Below are 22,666 nucleotides of genomic sequence, written 5' to 3'. Positions count from 1 at the left end.
TTGTGCTATCAGACAACTCCACACAAAAAACTATGAACATAATTAAGAACAGCCTTTTGGAGATCATCTGCCTTCCATTTAAATATTAAAGAAACAGGCTTGAAAACTTAAATAAAAGAAATTAAGAAGAAGAAAACACAAAGTAGGAAAAGTTTACAGACTATGTTCTTTTGCGTCATGTTGCTGTCTCCAAACTTCTTCTTAACATAGAGAAATTCTCGAGTCTGTGGGTAAACCTTCTCTTTGCATCACCTATAGGAAATGGAAATGAGACACGGAATCTGAGAAAAAAAACAAGGAACACTGTGGTGAGGGATTAAAATGGACTCACCTGAGATTTTTGGATAAACCTTCCTTCCCCTAAACTGAACTATCAAATCCGGAGGGATTAAGGTGTTTCAGATTTAACTAATGTCAAATTGAATTAGGCTCTGCTAATCAGAATTGCCCCGGAACCCCAAATGTCCAAATAAGCTGCTTTAGTTTGGAAAATTCTCTGCTTGTGTCCTGTTGTACTCAAAGAACCGGACCAACAGAAGCCATGACCTATTTATAATATTGCAGGGGTAGTGGCATAAATCTCTTTTTATACTGTTTATTTTCTGTACTAGGGGGTTAAATATTGGCCTAACAACCTAAACTTATTCCCTATGGTTTAAAGGAAGATGGGAAACTGAACAGTGTATTACCATGAAACCAAATAATGCCAAGCCAAATAGAATTAGAGTTATTTGACTCTATGGGTTAAACAGAGCAAGAATGGTCAAAGTAAGGTAAATGAATATACATTAACATTGCAAATGAATGAAATCAAAATGAAGGTTAACTCTTACCTACACTACCATGATTATTGTATCAGAGAGACAGAAAGCAAGATGTGAGGAAGAAGAAGGAGTACAAGGACAAGCCAGAGCTGAGGAGAAGGTTTCAGGAGATCAAGAATCCACAGAACAATGCTTAGCAAATTCAATTCCTTTTATACACAAGAACAACAAATCAGACCAAATCTTGACCCTTACTTATCAACATATGACTAGCAAGGCACAGTATGTCAAACAATGGGGTGTGAGAGCCATCGAGTAGAGACCCCGTCCAGCAACTCCAGATTTTAACATATGAGAGGTGGTTAAGTTTTGTATTTATTTTATTCACACAAAGTTTGCAGGTGTATCAACAAATGACCGCTGTAAATAATATAACAAAGACAGACAGATTAGTAAATAAAACAGGAAAAAATAAAATTGATACAAAACATATCTCTCCGTTATGACTGAATTAGACAATTAATTATTTATTATGACTTGTTTTTATATATAGATATATATATAGATATATATCTATATATATAGATATATATATATATAAAAACAAGTGTGTGTGTGTGTATATGTGTGTGTATCTGTATGTGTATCTGTGTGGATGTGTACGTGTATTTGTGTGTATCTGTATGTGTATCTGTGTGTGTATGTGTACGTGTATTTGTGTGTATCTGTATGTGTGCGTGTGTGTATGTGTATCTGTGTGTGTGTGTATGTACAGTATTTCTTATATCTCCTTACAAAAGTGTCTGTGTATCAAGCCATTTGCATCACCACCCTCCTCTACAGTTGTGAAGCCTGGGTCACTTACAGCCGCCATGTGAAGTCCCTGGAGCATTTTCACATCGGCCGTCTCCAGTGCATGCTAGGACCCACTTGACGTGACCGTGTACCACACACTGAGATCCTCAGGAGAGCAGGCTGTAAAAGCATTGAGGCCACAATCACCCACCATCAGCTACAATGGCTGGGGCAGGTTATAAGGATGCCCCTCAATCGGCTGCCTCACAAAGTGCTGTATGGCCAGCTCGCCCAAGGCCAACGCTCTGCTGGAGGGCAAAATAAATGCTTTCAAGACCAAATGAAAACAGAGCTGAAGAAGTGTAAAATCAGACCTGAGGACCTGGAGGGCTTGGCTGCTGACCTTAACACCTGGCGCCAGATGTGCCAAGACAGGATGAAAACACTGGAGGAGGACAGGACAGCCAGGAGACAGGAAAGAAGGCATAAAAGAAACGCAACCAAGGTTGCCAGTACCACCACTATTACATACACATGCCCCACTTGTGATAAAATCTGTCGATCCAGGATAGGACTATACAGCCACCAGAGAATTCAACGTTGAGTCAGAAGTGGACGTCATCATCAGCCTCGATGGACAACTGCAAGCAAGCAGGTACAGTACCAGTAAAAAGTTTGGACACATGGGAAAATGTGTCCAAACTTTTGACCGGTACTGTATATGTATTTTTTCTACCAAATTTAAACATTTGGTGGTTGTTTTGGTATTTTGTAGTTATTAGGTCTAAATGTTGTAATTAAGTAAAAGGTACAGTGTATATAATGATCTTGGAATATTCATAGTCAGGTTTATCAAGTGAGCACCTTTCATTTGTGTAATTTGTGTCAACAAAATATTACAGTCAATGGCTCTGACTACAAAATGTTATGGAATGAATTAGATAAATTAGGGTCATGACTGCTTGAAAGTATACTACTATTGAAATGCAGAAAGATGCATATTTGATCAACTTTGTAACAGAAAGTACCATAAGGCCATTCAGGTTTTAACCTCTGTCACTTAAAATGTCCTCAAAGACAAACGCCGTTTATCCAATGTCTTCACCTGAAATACCTTTAAAGTAGTGCCATGCCATCTGCTGCAACACCTTTATCAAAAGTTGATAAGTCGACTTATTGACCCTATTTCTGTCTCAGAGATTGTGTCAGTCATGCTCAAATTAACTTACGTTTAATGGGTCAAGACCTAACTTAATATCTTTAATCTGAAAGGCCAATAGTGCATCTAGTATAAATGCCTAACCAGTCATGAGAGGTCTGCAATATAGGAAGGAAGCAGGCAAGAAGGCCAAGGGTGGACACACATATTTATTCAACAATAGTGTTTCATAGGATCGCAGACAGAACAACAGTTGTCAACCTTAAGTTCTGACCAGCTCAAGATGACAGAGGAGTGGGGAAATGCAGTGTTTGCTGCAAGACGGCGCAATGAAGACACAACAAGAGAGTCTTCATTCACTTACACCAACAGCAACAATACTAAAGGTAAAGTGAGAACTCGTATAGATCATGTTTGGTGTAAGAGTCTGTGGTGATCTAATGATCGCACTGTGGTGTGATCATTAGATTACAGGCTAGATTGCTTCACAAACAGCATATGGATGTTTGTCTGTATAAGTTCATTACATTATAAGGTTCAAACAACTTAATATAATGTTGTTTTTTACAGATCCCTTTGAGGGCCCTAACTACCACATTGCTCCCCGATGGGTGTACAATCTCTCAACAATGTGGATGATATTTGTGGTTATTGCATCAGTCTTCACCAATGGCCTAGTATTGGTGGCCACAGCAAAATTCAAGAAGCTCCAGCACCCTCTGAATTGGATCTTGGTCAACCTTGCTATTGCTGATATTGGAGAGACCCTTTTGGCTAGCACCATCAGTGTTTGCAATCAATTTTTCGGATATTTCATTCTGGGACACCCTATGTGTGTCTTTGAAGGCTTCACTGTCTCTACTTGTGGTAAGAAGATCCTACATGTAAACTAGTTTATATTTCCAAATAAAAGAAAGATTATGTCTTGGCCACAGTTTGAACTCTGCATTGAAAAAGTTTGCATCATATACAGTATGCAGCAGTCCCCTCTAGCCATTGCATTGATCAGTTTGTTGCTTTGTTTTGCAGAGGAATTAGAATGTCAGTTTTAATGGTCATAAAAAATGTTTTCCTTTGTAGGTATTGCTGCTCTTTGGTCCCTAACTGTGATTTCCTGGGAGAGATGGGTTGTTGTGTGCAAGCCTTTTGGAAATGTCAAGTTTGATGCTAAATGGGCCATTGGCGGTATTGTCTTCTCCTGGGTCTGGTCAGCAATATGGTGTGCTCCCCCCATCTTTGGCTGGAGCAGGTGAATATTCCCTTAACGACTTGGGATTTCTTTAATCCTGATTTATAGCCAATACTGAATGTCTCTGTTTAACTAACCTATCCCTTTCTCTTTTCTATAATTTTAAAAGGTTTTGGCCTCATGGCTTGAAGACTTCTTGTGGACCTGATGTGTTCAGTGGAAGTGAAGACCCTGGAGTACAGTCCTACATGGTTGTTCTGATGATTACCTGCTGCTTCCTCCCTCTGGCCATCATTATCCTTTGCTACATTGCAGTGTGGTTGGCCATCCGTGCTGTAAGTTATTACATCTTCTTTGTATAGCTAAAGTATTTTGCATACAAAATAAATGGTGCTTCATAAGCAGACTCTAAGGCCAGTTTATGTAACCCTTTGATATCTCTCTTCTACCACAGGTGGCCCAGCAGCAGAAAGACTCTGAGTCTACACAGAAAGCTGAGAAGGAAGTGTCCAGGATGGTTGTTGTGATGATCGTTGCTTACATTGTGTGCTGGGGACCTTACACAGTCTTTGCTTGCTTTGCTGCGGCTAACCCAGGATATGCCTTCCATCCTCTGGCTGCTGCACTACCAGCCTACTTTGCCAAGAGCGCCACTATCTACAATCCAATTATCTATGTCTTCATGAACCGACAGGTTTGTTCATTTGTTTGCAAATAACATCTAATTTAAAATGGAGAAACACCTGTCTATCCAAATAATAGTAATATAGCACAATTCACATTCAATGTCTTACTCCTTCTCCCATCTTTTCTTCCCAGTTCCGTGTTTGCATCCTGCAGATGTTTGGAAAGAAGGTGGATGATGGCTCTGAAGTATCCACATCAAAAACAGAAGTCTCATCTGTGGCTCCTGCATAATAAACCTTCAACAACACTTTCCTGCTTGGAACAAAATTACGAACTTTCCACACAGATCATCCTGATGGAACTTGTCAAATGTACAGTAAGTAACTAGGGAAGTATAGCTAGGGGGTAGATTACCAACCTAAACTACATTTTTGTTATGAGTGATGGTTCTCAGGTCAGTAAAAGGCTAAATCGTTCTGTACAATGCTGTGCAATGTCAATTTGGATTTTTCACAGAAAGCCATTGATTATAAAGAAATATCACATGCAATTTTTATTTTATTTTGTCTTACCGTACCAAAGGCATTTTCATTAGGTACATTAATGCTGTATCATTTAATGCTTTTAAATGATGTTTGGATTGAAAGTAAGTTTACAACTGTCACAGAGTGCGAGTCTATGTAGCCATAGCTCAGGCCATAGATTTTGGTTTGGTACTCCACCCATTTCTATCCTGTTGAGATTTTCCAATCACATGCTTTGCTTTAACATTCAGGATTTAGCCTTTTAAGGAATGATACACATGTTCTTGCTAACTAAAGGTGGGACATTCAAATAAAGTAATGGAGATGCAATTAAAATCATGAGGCTCTGTGTTTCTTTTATGCCATTATATTCAACCAAGCCTGCACAAGTTACAAAACATAATCAGCAGATAATTTGAGTGAAACATATTTAGATTACATACTTAAATGTATTAATTCTATATTCCTGTTAAATTCACAATTTAACCACAGTCATCAAGTTATCTTGATTCTCAGAAAGATATTTATGTACTAGTAAACTATGTAATAGTATGTCAACATTAGTAATGCATTACAAACAGCTAGATTGCCAGTCTTCAGAAGAAACTGTGCTAAACTACCAGAAAACAACATTAGGATACAGTTGGAGTAAAATATACAACAAAATAATAATAATAATAAAAAGATCCATCATTGTGTACTGACATTTTAAATCGTTTACAATCCCCTTCTTTTGTAATGAGTAAAGATGTTTTGGGCCTACAGGTTTGTATCTTACTTCTAACAGACTGAGTTTAAAATTTAGGGTTGGTGTGATCCATGTCTTTCTCCTGGCTCAATGGTTGTATGCAACTGCTTTGGGTTACCTGAAAGAAGCAATATATACATATATATATAATGTTGAAAAACATTCCGACAGATCTATGTTAATTGAAACCTGATTCCTATTTCCTCATTGAGATTTTGGATGAACCTTGCTTTGCCTAAAGTGAACCATCAAGCCAGGAGGATTAAGGTGCTTCTGACTTCACTCATGTCAAAACTAATCAGACTCTCACAGGTAAAGTGTGGCGAAACCGTAATAGTCCCAATAAGCTGCTTTCATTTAAATGAAAATCTTAAACCTCGTAGTCAACCTTCTCTAACCTAGACATCATAGAACTGTAAGTATTCCCCTTCTTGAGGACAGGACTATACTGAAAAATAGTTTTGGTCATTGTCAACCTGGCCAACTTGTAAATATAGTATTCATTTTATACCCCCAGACGTTAAAGTAATGACTTTATTTTATCTAGCAAATAAATATATAAATATATAATTACTGTTCTACAAATACTTACAAGGAGTGCTATATTTGTGGTACACTAAACTGTGCATTGGCAGCATTACCTACCAACATTTCATGACTGAAGTTCGTTCCTCATACTGTTCTTAGATTTGTATCTTTAATGCTGACATTGACTCTGTTGCTTCTAATGGTAACCAACCCATGGCTTGATTTGGAACGACTCTACAATGTGCCAAAGCACAGTGCTTTTAGACCTTGCAAAGGGTTAGGGTTATGGCATATAATCCTTGCTGTGGCCTTGTGTGAGACAGTAACCCTGTCAAACAAGATTACCAGCATTTAGGATCTTGCCCCAAAACGACTGTAACCAATTAAAAAAGCAGTTTAAAAAAGTCAAGTCTTTATATGTCAGGCTGCCAAATTTGAAATAATCTGTTGGGTGTTCTATTCATATAAAGATGCCTGGTATAATATTCATATTGCTATCTAAATGCTCCCATTTCATCCATCTTAATCTTGACATTGTATCGCAATATCAAGATTAAGTAATGTATTCCCTCTTCACAACTGTGTAACACTTTTTAAAAGGTTACCAATTGTTTAATTCCACATGGGGTAAAAACCCATGTCATACAGGCCATATTAAACCTTTAGAACATTGGCATTAGGAGGCTATTATGGATTACGACACAACTACAAGACCAATTGCCCTTTTCTTTGAATAATTAAATGATCAATACTGAGTTGGACTTTGTACAAAAAATACATGACAAATAATCATATCAGAGATACACTTCATTTGGTCAGAGGTTTAGATATTTACTTACAATGCATGAACTGCATGTACTGTTGTTTACATGTCTTACATGTTTGAAATGGCTATCTCTTAGGTGTTTGTGTATCTGTTAGGTTATTATGTTTTTTACAAATACAGAAAATCTGAAAGTTTGAGTTCTGTGGTGATTTGTGGTTTCTGGTTATAATTTCCTTGGAGAGATGGGTGTATATGAAATGTTGGGTTTCATGACAAATGGGACACTGGTTGTTTCCGTTTTACTGAATCTGGAAGGCAGTCAGGGTGGCTTTCTCCATATAAAAGAGATGAAAAAAAAAAAAAAAACTCACAGTAATTTTTTAAAACTATGAACTCATGGCTTGAAGACTTCTTACAGACATGCATTACAGGAATGCATTCTTTCAAATAATAAGTCACTATAGAAGCTGACACAGAAGGGTTAAGGACTGTTGTAATGATGATGATCATCATTAGAACATTCAGCTTTTGGCAATGCCTTCCATCCTTTGGCTGCACTACCTACCCACATCTACATCTGCTGAGGACATCACTAAGCTTGACCAAAGCTTGAGCTTGTTGTTAAAAAGCTATTTATAAAAAAATAGTGAATATACATCTTAAGGGCTGGTACAAAAAGGAGAAATCTATAATAAATTCTACAGAACCTGTACATTTTCTGCAGAGGTTTAAAGGTTTAATGGTGCCATTCAGGAGGCACACTTCCCAAGGGGGCAGAGACAGACCACCTCACTAATCTGCTTCATTGAACAAATTGCTACAAGTAAGAAGTAAAAGTAAATCATCTCTATGTGTAAAGGTCAAGAATTGTTCCTCAAATGTTTTTGGTACACGACCATTCAACTAGTATACCCACTAGTAATGAAGTTTCAATGCAAAGTTCTTTCTCTTTTTTAAGCATAATTTGTATAATCAATTTCATCTGAAGCAGAGAAAAATCCAGGCATGATTAACCTTAAATTGATGTCATGGCTTCAGTTTGACCATGTTAATATCTTCTGTGTGTGTATTTGAGTGTATGAGAGAAAGAAAGAGAGAGTGGCCATTTGTACTTAAAGTTAAACTTGAATTAAATATAAATTAAGTGTAAACCATCCATTTTTTTAGTGTAGTGAAAGCAGCACAGTTCCTGCCTAAATACGTTGAAAGCAGCACAGAGACCCTCCCAACCGGTAGGGTTTTTTGGCATGGCAATGTGGACACCTGTTGGCATCCCAGGGCACCAAACGTGCTAGGACTGGCACTGCTCCCTGCTCCCTTGGCGTCAATACCAATATATATAGGCTAATCTTGATGACGTTGTTCCTGGTATAAAATATCACAACTTCAGGCATCCCACATTGTTGGTTGCCCACAGAACAGCGGGGTGAGAAGGGAAATCTATAGCATAAGCCAACCACATACCACATCCGCAAGAGAAAGCCGACCACAAGGTAAAGGCAAAGAAAACAACCTGTAACAATCTTTAAGGCAAATCATTTGTATCAATTCAATGATTCACCAAAGTTCTTTCAATTTTTACTTAATTTCTTTTTAGACTACATCAGCAATGGCAGAGGAGTGGGGAAATGCAGTGTTTGCTGCAAGACGGCGTGATGAAGACACAACAAGAGAGACTTCATTCACTTACACCAACAGCAACAATACTAAAGGTAAAGTGAGAACTCGTATAGATCATGTTTGGTGTAAGAGTCTGTGGTGATCTAATGATCGCACTGTGGTGTGATCATTAGATTACAGGCTAGATTGCTTCACAAACAGCATATGGATGTTTGTCTGTATGAGTTCATTACATTATAAGGTTCAAACAACTTAATATAATGTTGTTTTTTTTACAGATCCCTTTGAGGGCCCTAACTACCACATTGCTCCCCGATGGGTGTACAATCTCTCAACACTGTGGATGTTTTTTGTGGTTATTGCATCAGTCTTCACCAATGGCCTAGTATTGGTGGCCACAGCAAAATTCAAGAAGCTCCAGCACCCTCTGAACTGGATCTTGGTCAACCTTGCTATTGCTGATATTGGAGAGACCCTTTTTGCCAGCACCATCAGTGTTTGCAATCAATTTTTTGGATATTTCATTCTGGGACACCCTATGTGTGTCTTTGAGGGCTTCACTGTTGCTACTTGTGGTAAGAAGATCGTAGATGTTAACTAGTTTATATTTCCAAATAAAACAAAAGTCAGTATAAAAGTAATATATGTCATATTTTCAAATGATTACTTTCTATACTATTTTCTATCCTATTATTATATATAATTATCATATACTATTATGTTTAGATTTACTTTCAAACTCAACAAATCTATAGTAAGATTATGTCTTTGCCACAGTTTTGAAAACTGCATTGAAAAAGTTTGCATCATATACAGTATGCATCAGTCCCCTCTAGCCATTGCATTGATCAGTTTGTTGCTCTGCAGAGAAATTAGAATGTCAGTTCTAATGGTCATTTTCATTTTTCTTTTGTAGGTATTGCTGCTCTGTGGTCCCTAACTGTGATTTCCTGGGAGAGATGGGTGGTTGTGTGCAAACCTTTTGGCAATGTTAAGTTTGATGCTAAATGGGCCATTGGCGGTATTGTCTTCTCCTGGGTCTGGTCAGCAGCATGGTGTGCTCCCCCTGTCTTTGGCTGGAGCAGGTGAATATTCCCTTCGTGACTTTGGATTTCTTCAATTCTGTTTCATTGCCCACACTGAACGTTTCTGTTTAACTAACCTATCCCTTTCTTTTTTCTATCATTTTAAAAGGTATTGGCCTCATGGCTTGAAGACTTCTTGTGGACCTGATGTGTTCAGTGGAAGTGAAGACCCTGGAGTAAAGTCCTACTTGATTGTTCTGATGATTACCTGCTGCTTCCTCCCTCTGGCCATCATTATCCTTTGCTACATTGCAGTGTGGTTGGCCATCCGTGCTGTAAGTTCTTACGTCTTCTTTGTATAGCTAAAGTATTTTGCATACAAAATAAATGGTGCTTCATAAGCAGACTCTAAGGCCAGTTTATGTAACCCTTTGATATCTCTCTTCTACCACAGGTGGCCCAGCAGCAGAAAGACTCTGAGTCTACACAGAAAGCTGAGAAGGAAGTGTCCAGGATGGTTGTTGTGATGATCGTTGCTTACATTGTGTGCTGGGGACCTTACACAGTCTTTGCTTGCTTTGCTGCGGCTAACCCAGGATATGCCTTCCATCCTCTGGCTGCTGCAATACCAGCCTACTTTGCCAAGAGCGCCACTATCTACAATCCAGTTATCTATGTCTTCATGAACCGACAGGTTTGTTAATTTGTTTGCAAATAACATCTCTTTTGATCCATTAAAATGGAGAAACACTTGTCTATCCAAATATAGTCATAGTAATACAGCACAATTCACATTCAATGTCTAACTCTTTCTCCCATCTTTTTTTTCCAAGTTCCGTGTTTGCATCCTGCAGATGTTTGGAAAGAAGGAAGATGATGGCTCTGAAGTATCCACATCAAAAACAGAAGTCTCATCTGTGGCTCCTGCATAATAACCCTTCAACAACACTTTCCTGCTTGGAACAAAATTATGAACTTTCCACGGAGATCATCCTGATGGAACTTGTGATGGAACTGATGGAACAAATGTACAGTATATGACCAGGGATGTATAGCTAGGGGGTAGGTTACCAACCTTAACCACATTTTTGTTATGAGTAATGGTCCTCAGGTCAGTAAAAGGCAAAATCCTTCTTTACAATGCTGTGCAATGTCAATTAAAAATTTTCACAGAATGCCATTGATTATAAAGAAATATCACATGAAATGTATTTGCATGTGATAATGCATTTATTTTTCACAATTGACTTACCCTACTAAAGGCATTTTCATTAGGTTCATGCGGTATCATTTAATGCTTTTAAATAATGTTTGGATTGAAAGTAAGTTTACAACTGTCACAGAGTGTGAGTCTTTGTAGCCATAGCTCAGGCCATAGATTTTGGTTTAGTACTCCACCCATTTCTATCCTGTTGAGATTTTCCAATCACATGCTTTGTGTTAACATTCAGGATTTAGCCTTTTAAGGAATGATACCCCTGTTCTTGCTAACTAAAGGTGGGACATTCAAATAAATTAACTGAGATGCAATTAAGATCATGAGGCTCTGTGTTTTTTTCTTAAGTCCGTATATTCAACCAAGCCCGCACAAGTTACAAAACGTTATCAGCAGATAATATGAGTGAAACGTATTTAGATTACATACTTGAATGTATTAATTGTTTATTCCTGTTAACTTCACAATTTAATTACAGTAATCAAAAGGATTCTAAGAAAGATATCTATGTACTAGTAAACTATGTACTAATATGTCGATATTAGCAATGAATTACAAACAACTAGAACTCCAGTCTTCAGAAGAAACTGCTAAACTACCAGAAAACAACATTAGGATACAGTTGGAGTTAGAAATACAAAAAAATAATAATTATAATAAAAAGATCCATCATTGTTTACTGAAATTTTTCAATAGTTTACAATCCCCTTCTATTGCATTGAGTAAAGATGTTTTGGGCCTACAGTTTGTAGCTTACTTCTAATAGACTCAGGTTAAGATTTAGGGTTGGTGTGATCCATGTCTTTCTCCTGGGTCAATTAAATGGTTGTAAGCAAGCGCTTTGGGTTACCTGAAGGAAGCAAAATATATATATATATATATATATATATATATATATATATATATATATATATATATATATATATATATATATATCGTTGAAAAACATTACAACAGAAGTATGTTAATTGAAACCTGATTCCTAAGTCCTCGTTCTGATTTTGGATGAACCCTGCTTTGCCTAAAGTGAACCATCAAGCCAGGAGAATTAAGGTGCTTCTGACTTCACTAATCAGACTGTCACAGGTAAAGTGTGGTGAAAGCGCAATAGTTCAAATAAGCTGCTTTCATTTAACTGAAAATCTTAAACCTTGTTTACTTGTAGTCAACCTTCTCTTACCTAGATATCATAGAACTGTAAGTATTCCCCCTCTTGAAGACAGGACTATACTGCAAAATAGATTTGGTCCTTGTCAACCTGGCCACTATTGTATTCATTGTATACCCCCAGACATTGAAGTATTGACTTTATTTTACCTACCAAGTAAATCAATCTACAATTACTCTTCTACAAATACTTACAAGGAGTGCTATATTTGTGGTATACTAAACCGTGCCCTGGCAGCATTACCTACCAACATTTGTTTGTTCCTCATACTATTCTTAGATTTGTATATTTAATGCTGACATTGACTCTGTTGCTGCTAATGGTAACCAACCCACAGCTTGATTTGGTACGACTCTACAATGTGCCAAAGCACAGTGCTTTTAGACCTTGCTAAGGGTTAGGGTTATGGCATATAATCCTTGCTGTGGCCTTGTGTGAGACAGTAACCCTGTCAAACAAGATTACCAGCACTTAGGATCTTGCCCCAAAACCACTGTAACTAATTTAAAAAGCAGTTTAAAAAGTCAGGTGTGTCAGGCTGCCCAATTTGAAATAATCTGTTGGGTGTTCTTATTTATGAAGATGCTCGGTATAACATTCATATTGCTATCCAAATGCTCCTATTTCATCCATCTTAATCTTGATATTGTATTGCAATATCAAGATTAATACATTTCTTCCCTCTTCACAACTGTGTAACACTTTTTAAAAGGTTATCAATTTAACTGTTTCATTCCACATGGGGTAAAACACCACGTCATACAGGCCATATTAAACCTTTAGAACATTGGCATTAGGAGGCTATTATGGATTATGACACAACCACAAGGCCAATTGCCCTTTTCTTGTGATAATTAAATAATCAAGACTGAGATGGACTTTGTACTAAAAATAAATGAAAAGTAATCATATCAGAGACACACTTCATGTGGTCAGAGGTTTAGATATTCACTAACAATGCATAAACAGCACATACTCTTAGTTTACATATCGTAAACGTTTTTAATGCCTATCGCATAGGTGTTTGTGTTTCTGTCAGGTCATTATGTTTTTTACAAATAAAGAAAATCTGAAAGTTTGAGTTCTGTGGTGATTTGTGGTTTCTGGCTATAATTTCCTGGGAGAGATGGGTGTATATGAAATGTTGGGTTTGATGACAAATGGGACACTGGTTGTTTCCATTTGACTGGAACTGGAAGGCAGTCAGGGTGGCTTTCTCCATATTAAAGAGATTTAAGAAAAACCTCACAGTAATTGTTTTAAACTATGAACTCATGGCTTGAAGACTTCTTACAGACCTAATGTGTTCAGTGGAATGCATTCTTTCAAATAATAAGGAAGGGTTAAGGACAGTTGTAATGATGATGATCATCATTAGAACATTCAGCTTTTTGGCAATGCATTCCATCCTTTGGCTGCACTACCTACCCACATCTACATCTGCTGAGGACATCACTAAGCTTGACCAAAGCTTGAGCCTGTTGTTAAAAAAACAATGTATTTAAAAATAGGGAATATACATCTTAAGGGCTGGTACAAAAAGGAGAAATCCATAATAAATTCTACAGAACCTGTACATTTTCTGCAGAGGTTTAAAGGTTTAATGGTGCCATTCAGGAGGCACACTTCCCAAGGGGGCAGCAACTAGTATACCCACTAGTAATGAAGTTCCAATGCAAATTTCTATTTTTTAAGCATAATTAGTATCATCAATTTCATTTGAAGCAGACAAACGTCACTAACAGCATTTCAAATCCAGGCAGGATTAACCTTAAACTGATGTCATGGCTTCAGTTTGACCAAGTTAGTGTCTCCTGTGTGTGTATGTGAATGTATGAGAGAGAGAAAGAAGGAGTGGCCATTTGTACTTAAAGTTAAACTTGAAGTAAATAGAGATTTAGTGTAAACCATCCATCTTTATAGTATAGTGAAAGCAGCACAGTTCCTGCTTTCTTAGAGACCTCCCCTCTATGGCCTAAATACCAATATATAGGCTAATCTTGATGACGTCGTTCCTGGTATAAAATATCACAACTTCAGGCATCCCACATTGTTGGTTGCTAACAGAACAGCGGGGTGAGAAGGGGAAGAAAGCCGACCACAAGGTAAAGGCAAAGAAAACAACCCGTAACAATCTTTAATGCAAATAATTTGTATCAATTCAATGATTGACCAAAGTTGTTTCAATTTTTACTTGATTTCTTTTTAGACTACATCAGCAATGGCAGAGGAGTGGGGAAATGCAGTGTTTGCTGCAAGACGGCGTAATGAAGACACAACAAGAGAGTCTTCATTCACTTACACCAACAGCAACAATACTAAAGGTAAAGTGAGAACTTGTATAGATCATGTTTGGTGTAAGAGTCCTTCAAATATTGAGGTACTGCGGTGTGATCCTTAGATTACAGGCTAGATTGCTTCACAAACAGCATATGGATGTTTGTATGCATGAGTTCAAAACATGATAAGGTTCAAACAACTTATAATATAATGTTGTTTTTTTTACAGATCCCTTTGAGGGCCCTAACTACCACATTGCTCCCCGATGGGTGTACAATCTCTCAACAATGTGGATGATATTTGTGGTTATTGCATCAGTCTTCACCAATGGCCTAGTATTGGTGGCCACAGCAAAATTCAAGAAGCTCCAGCACCCTCTGAATTGGATCTTGGTCAACCTTGCTATTGCTGATATTGGAGAGACCCTTTTGGCTAGCACCATCAGTGTTTGCAATCAATTTTTCGGATATTTCATTCTGGGACACCCTATGTGTGTCTTTGAGGGCTTCACTGTCTCTACTTGTGGTAAGAAGATCCTACATGTAAACTAGTTTATATTTCCAAATAAAAGAAAGATTATGTCTTGGCCACAGTTTGAACACAGCATTGAAAAAGTTTGCATCATATACAGTATGCAGCAGTCCCCTCTAGCCATTGCATTGATCAGTTTGTTGCTTTGCAGAGGAATTAGAATGTCAGTTTTAATGGTCATTTAAATTTTTCCTTTGTAGGTATTGCTGCTCTTTGGTCCCTAACTGTGATTTCCTGGGAGAGATGGGTGGTTGTGTGCAAGCCTTTTGGAAATGTCAAGTTTGATGCTAAATGGGCCATTGGCGGTATTGTCTTCTCCTGGGTCTGGTCAGCAGCATGGTGTGCTCCCCCCATCTTTGGCTGGAGCAGGTGAATACTCCCTTAGCGACTTGAGATTTCTTTAATTCTGAATTATTGCCAATACTGAATGTCTCTGTTTAACTAACCTATCCCTTTCTCTTTTCTATCATTTTAAAAGGTTTTGGCCTCATGGCTTGAAGACTTCTTGTGGACCTGATGTGTTCAGTGGAAGTGAAGACCCTGGAGTACAGTCCTACATGGTTGTTCTGATGATTACCTGCTGCTTCCTCCCTCTGGCCATCATTATCCTTTGCTACATTGCAGTGTGGTTGGCCATCCGTGCTGTAAGTTATTACATCTTCTTTGTATAGCTAAAGTATTTTGCATTAAAAGAAATGGTGCTTCATTGTGCTTCATAAGCAGACTTTAAGGTCAGTTTATGTAACCCTTTGATATCTCTCTTCTACCACAGGTGGCCCAGCAGCAGAAAGACTCTGAGTCTACACAGAAAGCTGAGAAGGAAGTGTCCAGGATGGTTGTTGTGATGATCCTTGCTTACATTGTGTGCTGGGGACCTTACACATTCTTTGCTTGCTTTGCTGCGGCTAACCCAGGATATGCCTTCCATCCTCTGGCTGCTGCACTACCAGCCTACTTTGCCAAGAGCGCCACTATCTACAATCCAATTATCTATGTCTTCATGAACAGACAGGTTTGTTCATTTGTTTGCAAATAACATCTCTTTTGATCCATTAAAATGGAGAAACGCCTGTCTATCCAAATAAAAGTAATACAACACAATTCACATTCAATGTCTAACTCTTTCTCCCATCTTTTCTTCCCAGTTCCGTGTTTGCATCCTGCAGATGTTTGGAAAGAAGGTGGATGATGGCTCTGAAGTATCCACATCCAAAACTGAGGTGTCCTCTGTTGCACCTGCATAAACTCTGTCCTTTCATCACACTGGTCTGGAAACCCCCATGCAATAGTGGGATCTCATAAAGACATGAAACTTATGTATATATTTTGGCACCATGCAATTACTTTTATTGCAGTTACTATAACAGGCTAAAATCAACCTCTGAATTAAATGAGTTTAGATCAGGGGACAATTTTAGCTTACATACACATTTGTAGATACTTTAATAGCTCTTGGATAAACAAAAAAGCTATACAGCACATGGCATGTGCTCAAATAGATTTTTACAGTCTATGCAAAAATGGTGATATATTTTCTTAAACAGTGTGTTTAGGGAAAAATACGTTTATGGCAAGTTCAAAACTATTGTTTATGTGTACAATTACTGACATAAGATTTTTATTTTAGAAAGATCTGCAAATTGAAAATAAAAAAAAATGCTGGTATAATTTTTATGTTGTATTATTTATGTTATTTGTTTTCTGATGAAAATAAAGTAGCCTACTGGCAACCTCGCAAATTAAAATGTAATCTGTTGTAGGTACTCTCAACATCGATCATTTTTTATCATAGAGAGAAGAGTTTGCAGAATCTAGTTTTAACAACCAACCATATTACAAACCAACGATATTATATGGATTTCCTCAGTAAATGTCAGTGCAGTATAGCTTCAGAGAGGAATAGATGCATCATGTGACATAACTGAGTCAGAGCCCATGTGGTGTAGCCTAAGTGCAATTACAGCAGTTTCTTAGAGAGGGTGTGGGCAATGTTGTTAAGAAGTACTTTTTATCATATTTGCTGAAATAAAATTCACATCTTGATAGCAACCAATACATCTAGGTTTGACGGTAATATAAAATCAATCTGACATATGTTGGCCTCGCAGGACTGTAATAAATATTAAGACCGTTCCGAAACTAATGATTGGACGCGCTACCTGTCTGTCTACCTACCAACCTGTGCGCACTCTGCCCTCAATGCATGTTACTGTAGTTTTCCACCAGGCTAGGCAGAGGTATTTTAAACAACCGAGCTACAGGCTCAAGAATTCTAGAGAAAGAACAAGCAATAAATCCAGTTCCAGATTTTATAGTTAAAACTCAATCATAGAATGTCACAAATCTAACATGCTAGCTTAAAAGTAGTGAGAACTAAATGTTAACCATGTTTAGGTCCATTATGATAGTGTTGTTTGTGTTCTTATGTGAATGCGCTATGGTAATTTGTGAAAAAAACGATGCTGCTCTCTCAAAAGCTTTCTGACGTGGACAACTAGACTACACTGTAGTCAGGCAGGTTGTTCATGTGTTTTGTGCGAGTGGCTTTAAATGGAGGGGCTAGGATAGGGTGAATTCGTATGGAACAGCGTTTTAGTTTTAACAACGTCTTGATAGAGGGTTTTTACCTATGGTTTTCACCGACGTCACGTTCTGGGCGGTAACCCGGATGCGCGGCCATATTGGAGGCAGTCGGTGTAAACAACTGAACGGAGTACAACCAAAGAACGTATATTCTATACTCTTTGGTACAACCGTAGCCATGTCTAAACGACCGAAATGGTCATCAAAGCGTGTCCGAGGTCCACAGGCATTTAGGGAAGGACTTGGACCACAAGAAAAGGGTTGATATTTTGAGAAATTATGATTTATATTGGAGTTGCAGATCCCTACCAGTTAACCTAGTTCCCTCTACTTGGATCCGTGAAGACCCGGTGATTCTGCCTTCAGTTGGATATCCCGATATTGTTCTACCTGGTTTTCTCGCTGAACCCATACACATGTTGTTTGATATGAATTATATTATGTCAATGTCAGTTTTACAGTAAAATAATCCCAGTAAAAACAATAAAAGCAGTAAACTATTTACTATTAAAAATAGTATCATTACAATAGAACATTTGTTATGAGCCACCGAAATAAACATTTCACAATACCTGACAAATGTGCCGAACAAATATGATGTTGTCCAGATTTTCCCCCTCGTAGATCTTGGTTGAGCTTTGCCAATCACAACCGCCTCCTTTACTCAGATAATCTCTGGTATTCCTCTCCCTGGTTTTTAATAACTTTTGGAAGTCGATACTATACCAAATGTTTTTCTCGATCTGTCCTATTGGTACAACCTGAAACACGGCAATAATTCAACATTTTCCTTGACGACGTTCGGAATATACTTCAGTGCCAATGCTTTGTTGTGATGCAGAGTGCCTCCAAGAAGCCGACTTCCGGTCCGATGACGGGTCGTGAAAACCCTCTATATTGGTGTGGTGTCACAGAAAGGGGCGAGGGCAATTGTCAATCAGGAAACTCCCATGAGAAAATGCATGCAAATAAATTCGCAAATAACCCGAATTCAAACCTATTCTGGTTTGAATCGTTTGGAATAGAAGCTAAAATAGCAAGCTTCGCAAAATTTGCCTACGACCATATTTAATTTCCAGAGCCTTTTTTTTTCTATGGCTCTGATCTGGTCGAAGTGAAAGGAATTTCATCCTGTGAAAAGGCCAGTTCATGTTGAAGGATCTTTATACAGTGCTCATTAGTTAAACTAATGTATTTGTCTCTATGTTGTCATGATCAGCATGCTTCAATCAATCACATTTAAAGAAGGAGAGGGATGCTGTCTTAGTTTGTGGCCTCTAATCTCTCTGCTCGGGTTTGTTAGTTTCCTTTCTGCAAGACCATCTTCACCAGCGGAGGGCAGTATTCATTTGTGTCTCCAAGCGCTAGCATAAACAGCCTAGAAGAAGACATTTATTCCAGACCCACATGTGAAATCATGTCAAAGGCCAGTACGTGCTGCCCCATGTTTACTTTACTGTTTTTAATTCAAGCAACTTAGAAATATACATGATTAACAAATCAGTGTTGTGTTTAACTATGTAACTTTTCTCTTCACAGAACAAAAACGTGCGAAACGACTGGGTTGTCGGGGAAAATATAAGGTAAGATTCGCTGATTGGCTAGCCTACAGTTAGCTTACAGTTAGCTGACATTGTGCATGTGGAGGCCACTGCCGTTATCATAGTTTAATCGGCAAGTTCAAGTGTAACAACAAATGGCAGCTAATACGCCTGGGAGATATTGATTAATTAACATGTGTGTATCTTGCTTGTGGAAAGTCACTTTAGTAAAATGTAGGCATCCTTGATTGCCTGCTTACATTGGTACCGAGTTCTTCTGGCACCGAAGTGCGGCCTGTCGTAATTAATCTTTGTATCATTCTTCAATAGCTTAACGATGGGCCGCAGAGTGACCTTTCAAGGAATACAAATCCAGATATTTCAGTGCGAAATATGAAAGAACATGGGAGACCAGAAGACATTCGAAGAAAAAGGGTAACTCGTGAAAACTGCTATTAGCCTCTTCATGCATACGTTTCATTTGGAAACCTTAACACAACATTGTGTTTATTCACCTCAGCTTCAAGAACTCCAAGAAAGACAGAGGTTGTCAAGAGAACAAGAGCAAATGAAGAGGAGAAGTCTGGATAGCTTTCAGAGAGACATTCAGAAGCGTCAAAGAGAGTTTGAGCAGAAAGTAATAACAGACTATAAAAACAAATTTAAACTGTAGAGATCTTATTTATGTTCTAATGTGTGCTTTTATCTGGATGCAGGAAATGGAGATGCAGAGTTTAGAGAAACATGTCAACTTTGAAAATGAGAACTCAAGAAAGGCATATTACAGGGAATTTAAAAAGGCAAGTATTTATATTATATTTAGTTTTAGCTTCAACAAGTTTGAATTTTTCTTCAGTTTCCCTTTACCCGTTTCCATGTATAGTATTAGAATACATTGGTATCAAGTATTATACAGTATAATATACAGAGTAGGCATACCTCATAAGTTGTCTGCTGTGTTCTTTGAAGGTGGTTGAAGCTTCTGATGTGATCTTGGAGGTCCTGGATGCCCGAGACCCTCTAGGCTGCAGGTGTCCCCAGGTGGAACAGGCTGTCATTCAGAGTGGTACTGAAAAGAAAATAGTATTAGTACTTAATAAAATTGGTAAGTCTGAGAGGGAAACGTATACAAATTAAAAAAGTTCTGGTTGGAGTATGTGTGAAAAAAGTTAAATGGGAAGTTACGCGATTTACATTAATCTATTCAGTCAACATGCAGACGTATTCTTTAGTTTCATTGTCCTTCAGATCTGGTTTCTAAGGATATAGTGGAGAAATGGATCAAGTATCTTCGCAATGAATTTCCTACTGTTGCATTCAAAGCTTCAACTCAGCAGCAGAACAAAAACTTGGTCAGAGAATGATTTAATTTGTTTTAGTAAATGTTCTGTCATTTGAGTGTAATCATTTTAAGCATGTTCAGAAAACATACTTGAATGTGTGAACTGAATCTATTTTTGTGCCTGTTTTGTGCAGAAAAGGAGTAATGTGCCAGTGACTCAGGCCTCCTCTGAGCTCCTCAGTAGCAGTGCCTGTGTGGGAGCTGACTGCCTCATGAAACTGCTTGGAAACTACTGTCGCAACCAAGACATAAAGACAGCCATTACAGTCGGAATAGTCGGTTGGTACTCTTAAACCCTCAATAAATGTTAAGTTACACCATGTCTGACATAAAGGCTAAACTACACTGTCTTTTTTCAGGCTTTCCAAATGTTGGAAAGAGCAGTTTGATAAACAGCTTGAAACGGGCACGTGCATGTAATGTTGGGGCCACACCTGGTGTGACTAAGTGAGTAGAAGTCTTATGTTTATTATAGAACTTTTGTTTATTGTAAGTATGTCTAGTGCTATCGGACCTATTCTTGCTGAACTGATTATTTAATATTTTTCAGGTGCCTTCAGGAAATACACTTGGACAAACACATCAAACTTTTAGATTGCCCAGGTATTGTAATGGCAACCTCAACAACTGATGCTGCCATGATCCTTCGGAACTGTGTGAAGATTGAACAACTTGTAGATCCCCTACCCCCTGTTGAAGCCATTCTTAGACGGTGCAACAAGGCACAGGTACAGTGATGTCAATGGCCTTGTATGATTTATTTGGTATCACTGTGTAATCTAGCAAGTCCCTCTGTCTTGTACAGATCATGGAACACTATGGAGTTCCAGATTTCCACTCAGCTCTAGAGTTTTTGGCTTTGCTGGCTCAGCGACAAGGCAAGCTAAGGAAAGGAGGACTGCCTGATAGTGACAAAGCTGCTAAAAGTGTCTTATTGGATTGGACAGGGTAGGTGACATCCTGCATTCAGTATTGTGTGAACCACCACTACCTCCAAGCTAAATCCCATGGTCCAACTATGCACACATTTTGTCATGTAGGGGTAGAATCAGCTACTTTACACATCCTCCGGAGACCCACACTCTTCCTACTCATATCAGTGCTGAGATTGTGTCTGAGATGGGTAAAGCCTTTGACTGGGATGAACTGGATAAGGGGAACCAGGAGGTTTTAGCAGGTAGGACTCATGAGATGTTGTTTTTTGGGGGAACTGCGAGCATTTGTATGAACAGGATGTTTACTTTGCAGAGTCTTCTTGTCCTGATGTGCAAATGGGATTCTGCATGGCAACCTCTGGGATGACACAGGGTGATCTGGAGACGCCACCTTCTGACTTGGAAATGGAACTTGCTTCTCCAAAGGAGATTGAGTCCAAAATTGAAACTGAATCCATGGGTGATGATCAGGATCTGAAGGTAAGGATCGGGACTGCAGGTACATGAAACTTGGGAGAATCATGAGAATCTCATGGCTCTTACCATATTAAATTGACTCTAAATTTGTACTCTGGTCTACAGTTTGGACCTATGACTGTGCAGATACAAACTCAAAAGTCAAAGACTGGTGGGTCTGCAGATGCAGCTTCTTCCAGAGATCTGGATTTAAAGGATATCTTGAATGTTGACCCACTGCAGCAAGGTCAGGCACTCAAGGCTGCCAGCAAGAAGAGGAAAAAGCAACAAAAAAGATCTGGTAGGTATTTTAGGTTTGTAGGTAAAATACAATTTACTAATTTATAGTGTCTATTTTTAAGGTGATAACTTCAGTTTGATTTAAGATGCTCTTTTTCTTTTCAGATAAAATTGCAACCAAACTCTCAGACACCCTGACATCTGCAATGAACTTTGCATTTGCAGATGGATGAGATTAAAGAAAATAAACTTGTTCTTCTATATTTGATTTGAGTGTTTAGCAGTGGGTTTGTCATTGTTATGCCTGTATTTCTGTATAGCGAATTATATTAACAGGTAATGATATTACTGGTCAATTTGCACCTCGAAACCTGTGTTTGGTTTCCTCTTTCCAGCTGGTTCCATAACACATGACCACTACCCACACTGACTGACAGCTTCTTCTGGCTCAAGTGAGATACAAAAACACAAATTATTTCTCCCAATTATCTACTTGAATGGAGAAGTTCCAAGGACGGTGTTATGTATAAACATTTTTAAATGAATAAATATGGGATTACTACAGTGAACAATTGCCCAGATGAGAAACATAATAGTTTTGCATTTGACAGAGACAACTGTAGCTATCC

The 22,666-nt window shown here is 38.2% G+C and overlaps 4 protein-coding genes across 5 annotated transcripts; all 4 read left to right on the top strand.

The window, feature by feature from the left end:
• Positions 1 to 3,001: 3,001 nt before the first annotated feature.
• Positions 3,002 to 4,825, top strand: LOC146273003 (red-sensitive opsin-like). The gene is made up of 6 exons (XM_084704055.1): positions 3,002 to 3,104; positions 3,289 to 3,585; positions 3,799 to 3,967; positions 4,077 to 4,242; positions 4,362 to 4,601; positions 4,727 to 4,825. The coding sequence occupies exons 1-6, from the start codon at positions 3,002 to 3,004 to the stop codon at positions 4,823 to 4,825; spliced, it is 1,074 nt and encodes a 357-aa protein (XP_084560181.1).
• A 3,884-nt stretch (positions 4,826 to 8,709) lies between these two features.
• Positions 8,710 to 11,191, top strand: LOC146273002 (red-sensitive opsin-like). The gene is made up of 6 exons (XM_084703984.1): positions 8,710 to 8,812; positions 8,999 to 9,295; positions 9,637 to 9,805; positions 9,915 to 10,080; positions 10,200 to 10,439; positions 10,579 to 11,191. Exons 1-6 carry the CDS (start codon positions 8,710 to 8,712, stop codon positions 10,675 to 10,677), a joined length of 1,074 nt encoding a protein of 357 aa, XP_084560110.1. The 3' UTR covers positions 10,678 to 11,191.
• A 3,451-nt stretch (positions 11,192 to 14,642) lies between these two features.
• On the top strand, positions 14,643 to 16,497 carry LOC146273001 (red-sensitive opsin). Its single transcript, XM_084706426.1, has 5 exons — positions 14,643 to 14,934; positions 15,141 to 15,309; positions 15,419 to 15,584; positions 15,713 to 15,952; positions 16,086 to 16,497. The coding sequence occupies exons 1-5, from the start codon at positions 14,697 to 14,699 to the stop codon at positions 16,182 to 16,184; spliced, it is 912 nt and encodes a 303-aa protein (XP_084562552.1). The 5' UTR covers positions 14,643 to 14,696; the 3' UTR covers positions 16,185 to 16,497.
• Positions 16,498 to 18,847: 2,350 nt separating this feature from the next.
• Positions 18,848 to 22,305, top strand: gnl3l (G protein nucleolar 3 like). 2 transcript variants are annotated; one of them, XM_084705392.1, is made up of 15 exons: positions 18,848 to 18,953; positions 19,063 to 19,106; positions 19,395 to 19,499; positions 19,585 to 19,701; positions 19,781 to 19,864; positions 20,034 to 20,169; positions 20,313 to 20,416; positions 20,541 to 20,685; positions 20,766 to 20,853; positions 20,957 to 21,134; positions 21,212 to 21,354; positions 21,447 to 21,583; positions 21,655 to 21,821; positions 21,924 to 22,098; positions 22,203 to 22,305. In XM_084705392.1, the coding sequence occupies exons 1-15, from the start codon at positions 18,941 to 18,943 to the stop codon at positions 22,268 to 22,270; spliced, it is 1,704 nt and encodes a 567-aa protein (XP_084561518.1). In that variant the 5' UTR covers positions 18,848 to 18,940; the 3' UTR covers positions 22,271 to 22,305. The 2 variants fall into 2 exon arrangements, with proteins under 2 accessions (XP_084561518.1, XP_084561519.1); XM_084705393.1 differs by having other exon boundaries at positions 18,855 to 18,949.
• Positions 22,306 to 22,666: the final 361 nt, after the last annotated feature.

The sequence above is a fragment of the Hypomesus nipponensis genome, chromosome 9 (genome assembly GCF_054491055.1).
Source record: "Hypomesus nipponensis isolate SF chromosome 9, ASM5449105v1, whole genome shotgun sequence".
In the NCBI taxonomy this organism is placed as follows: domain Eukaryota; kingdom Metazoa; phylum Chordata; class Actinopteri; order Osmeriformes; family Osmeridae; genus Hypomesus; species Hypomesus nipponensis.
This window is presented reverse-complemented; position numbering and strand designations above follow the sequence as displayed.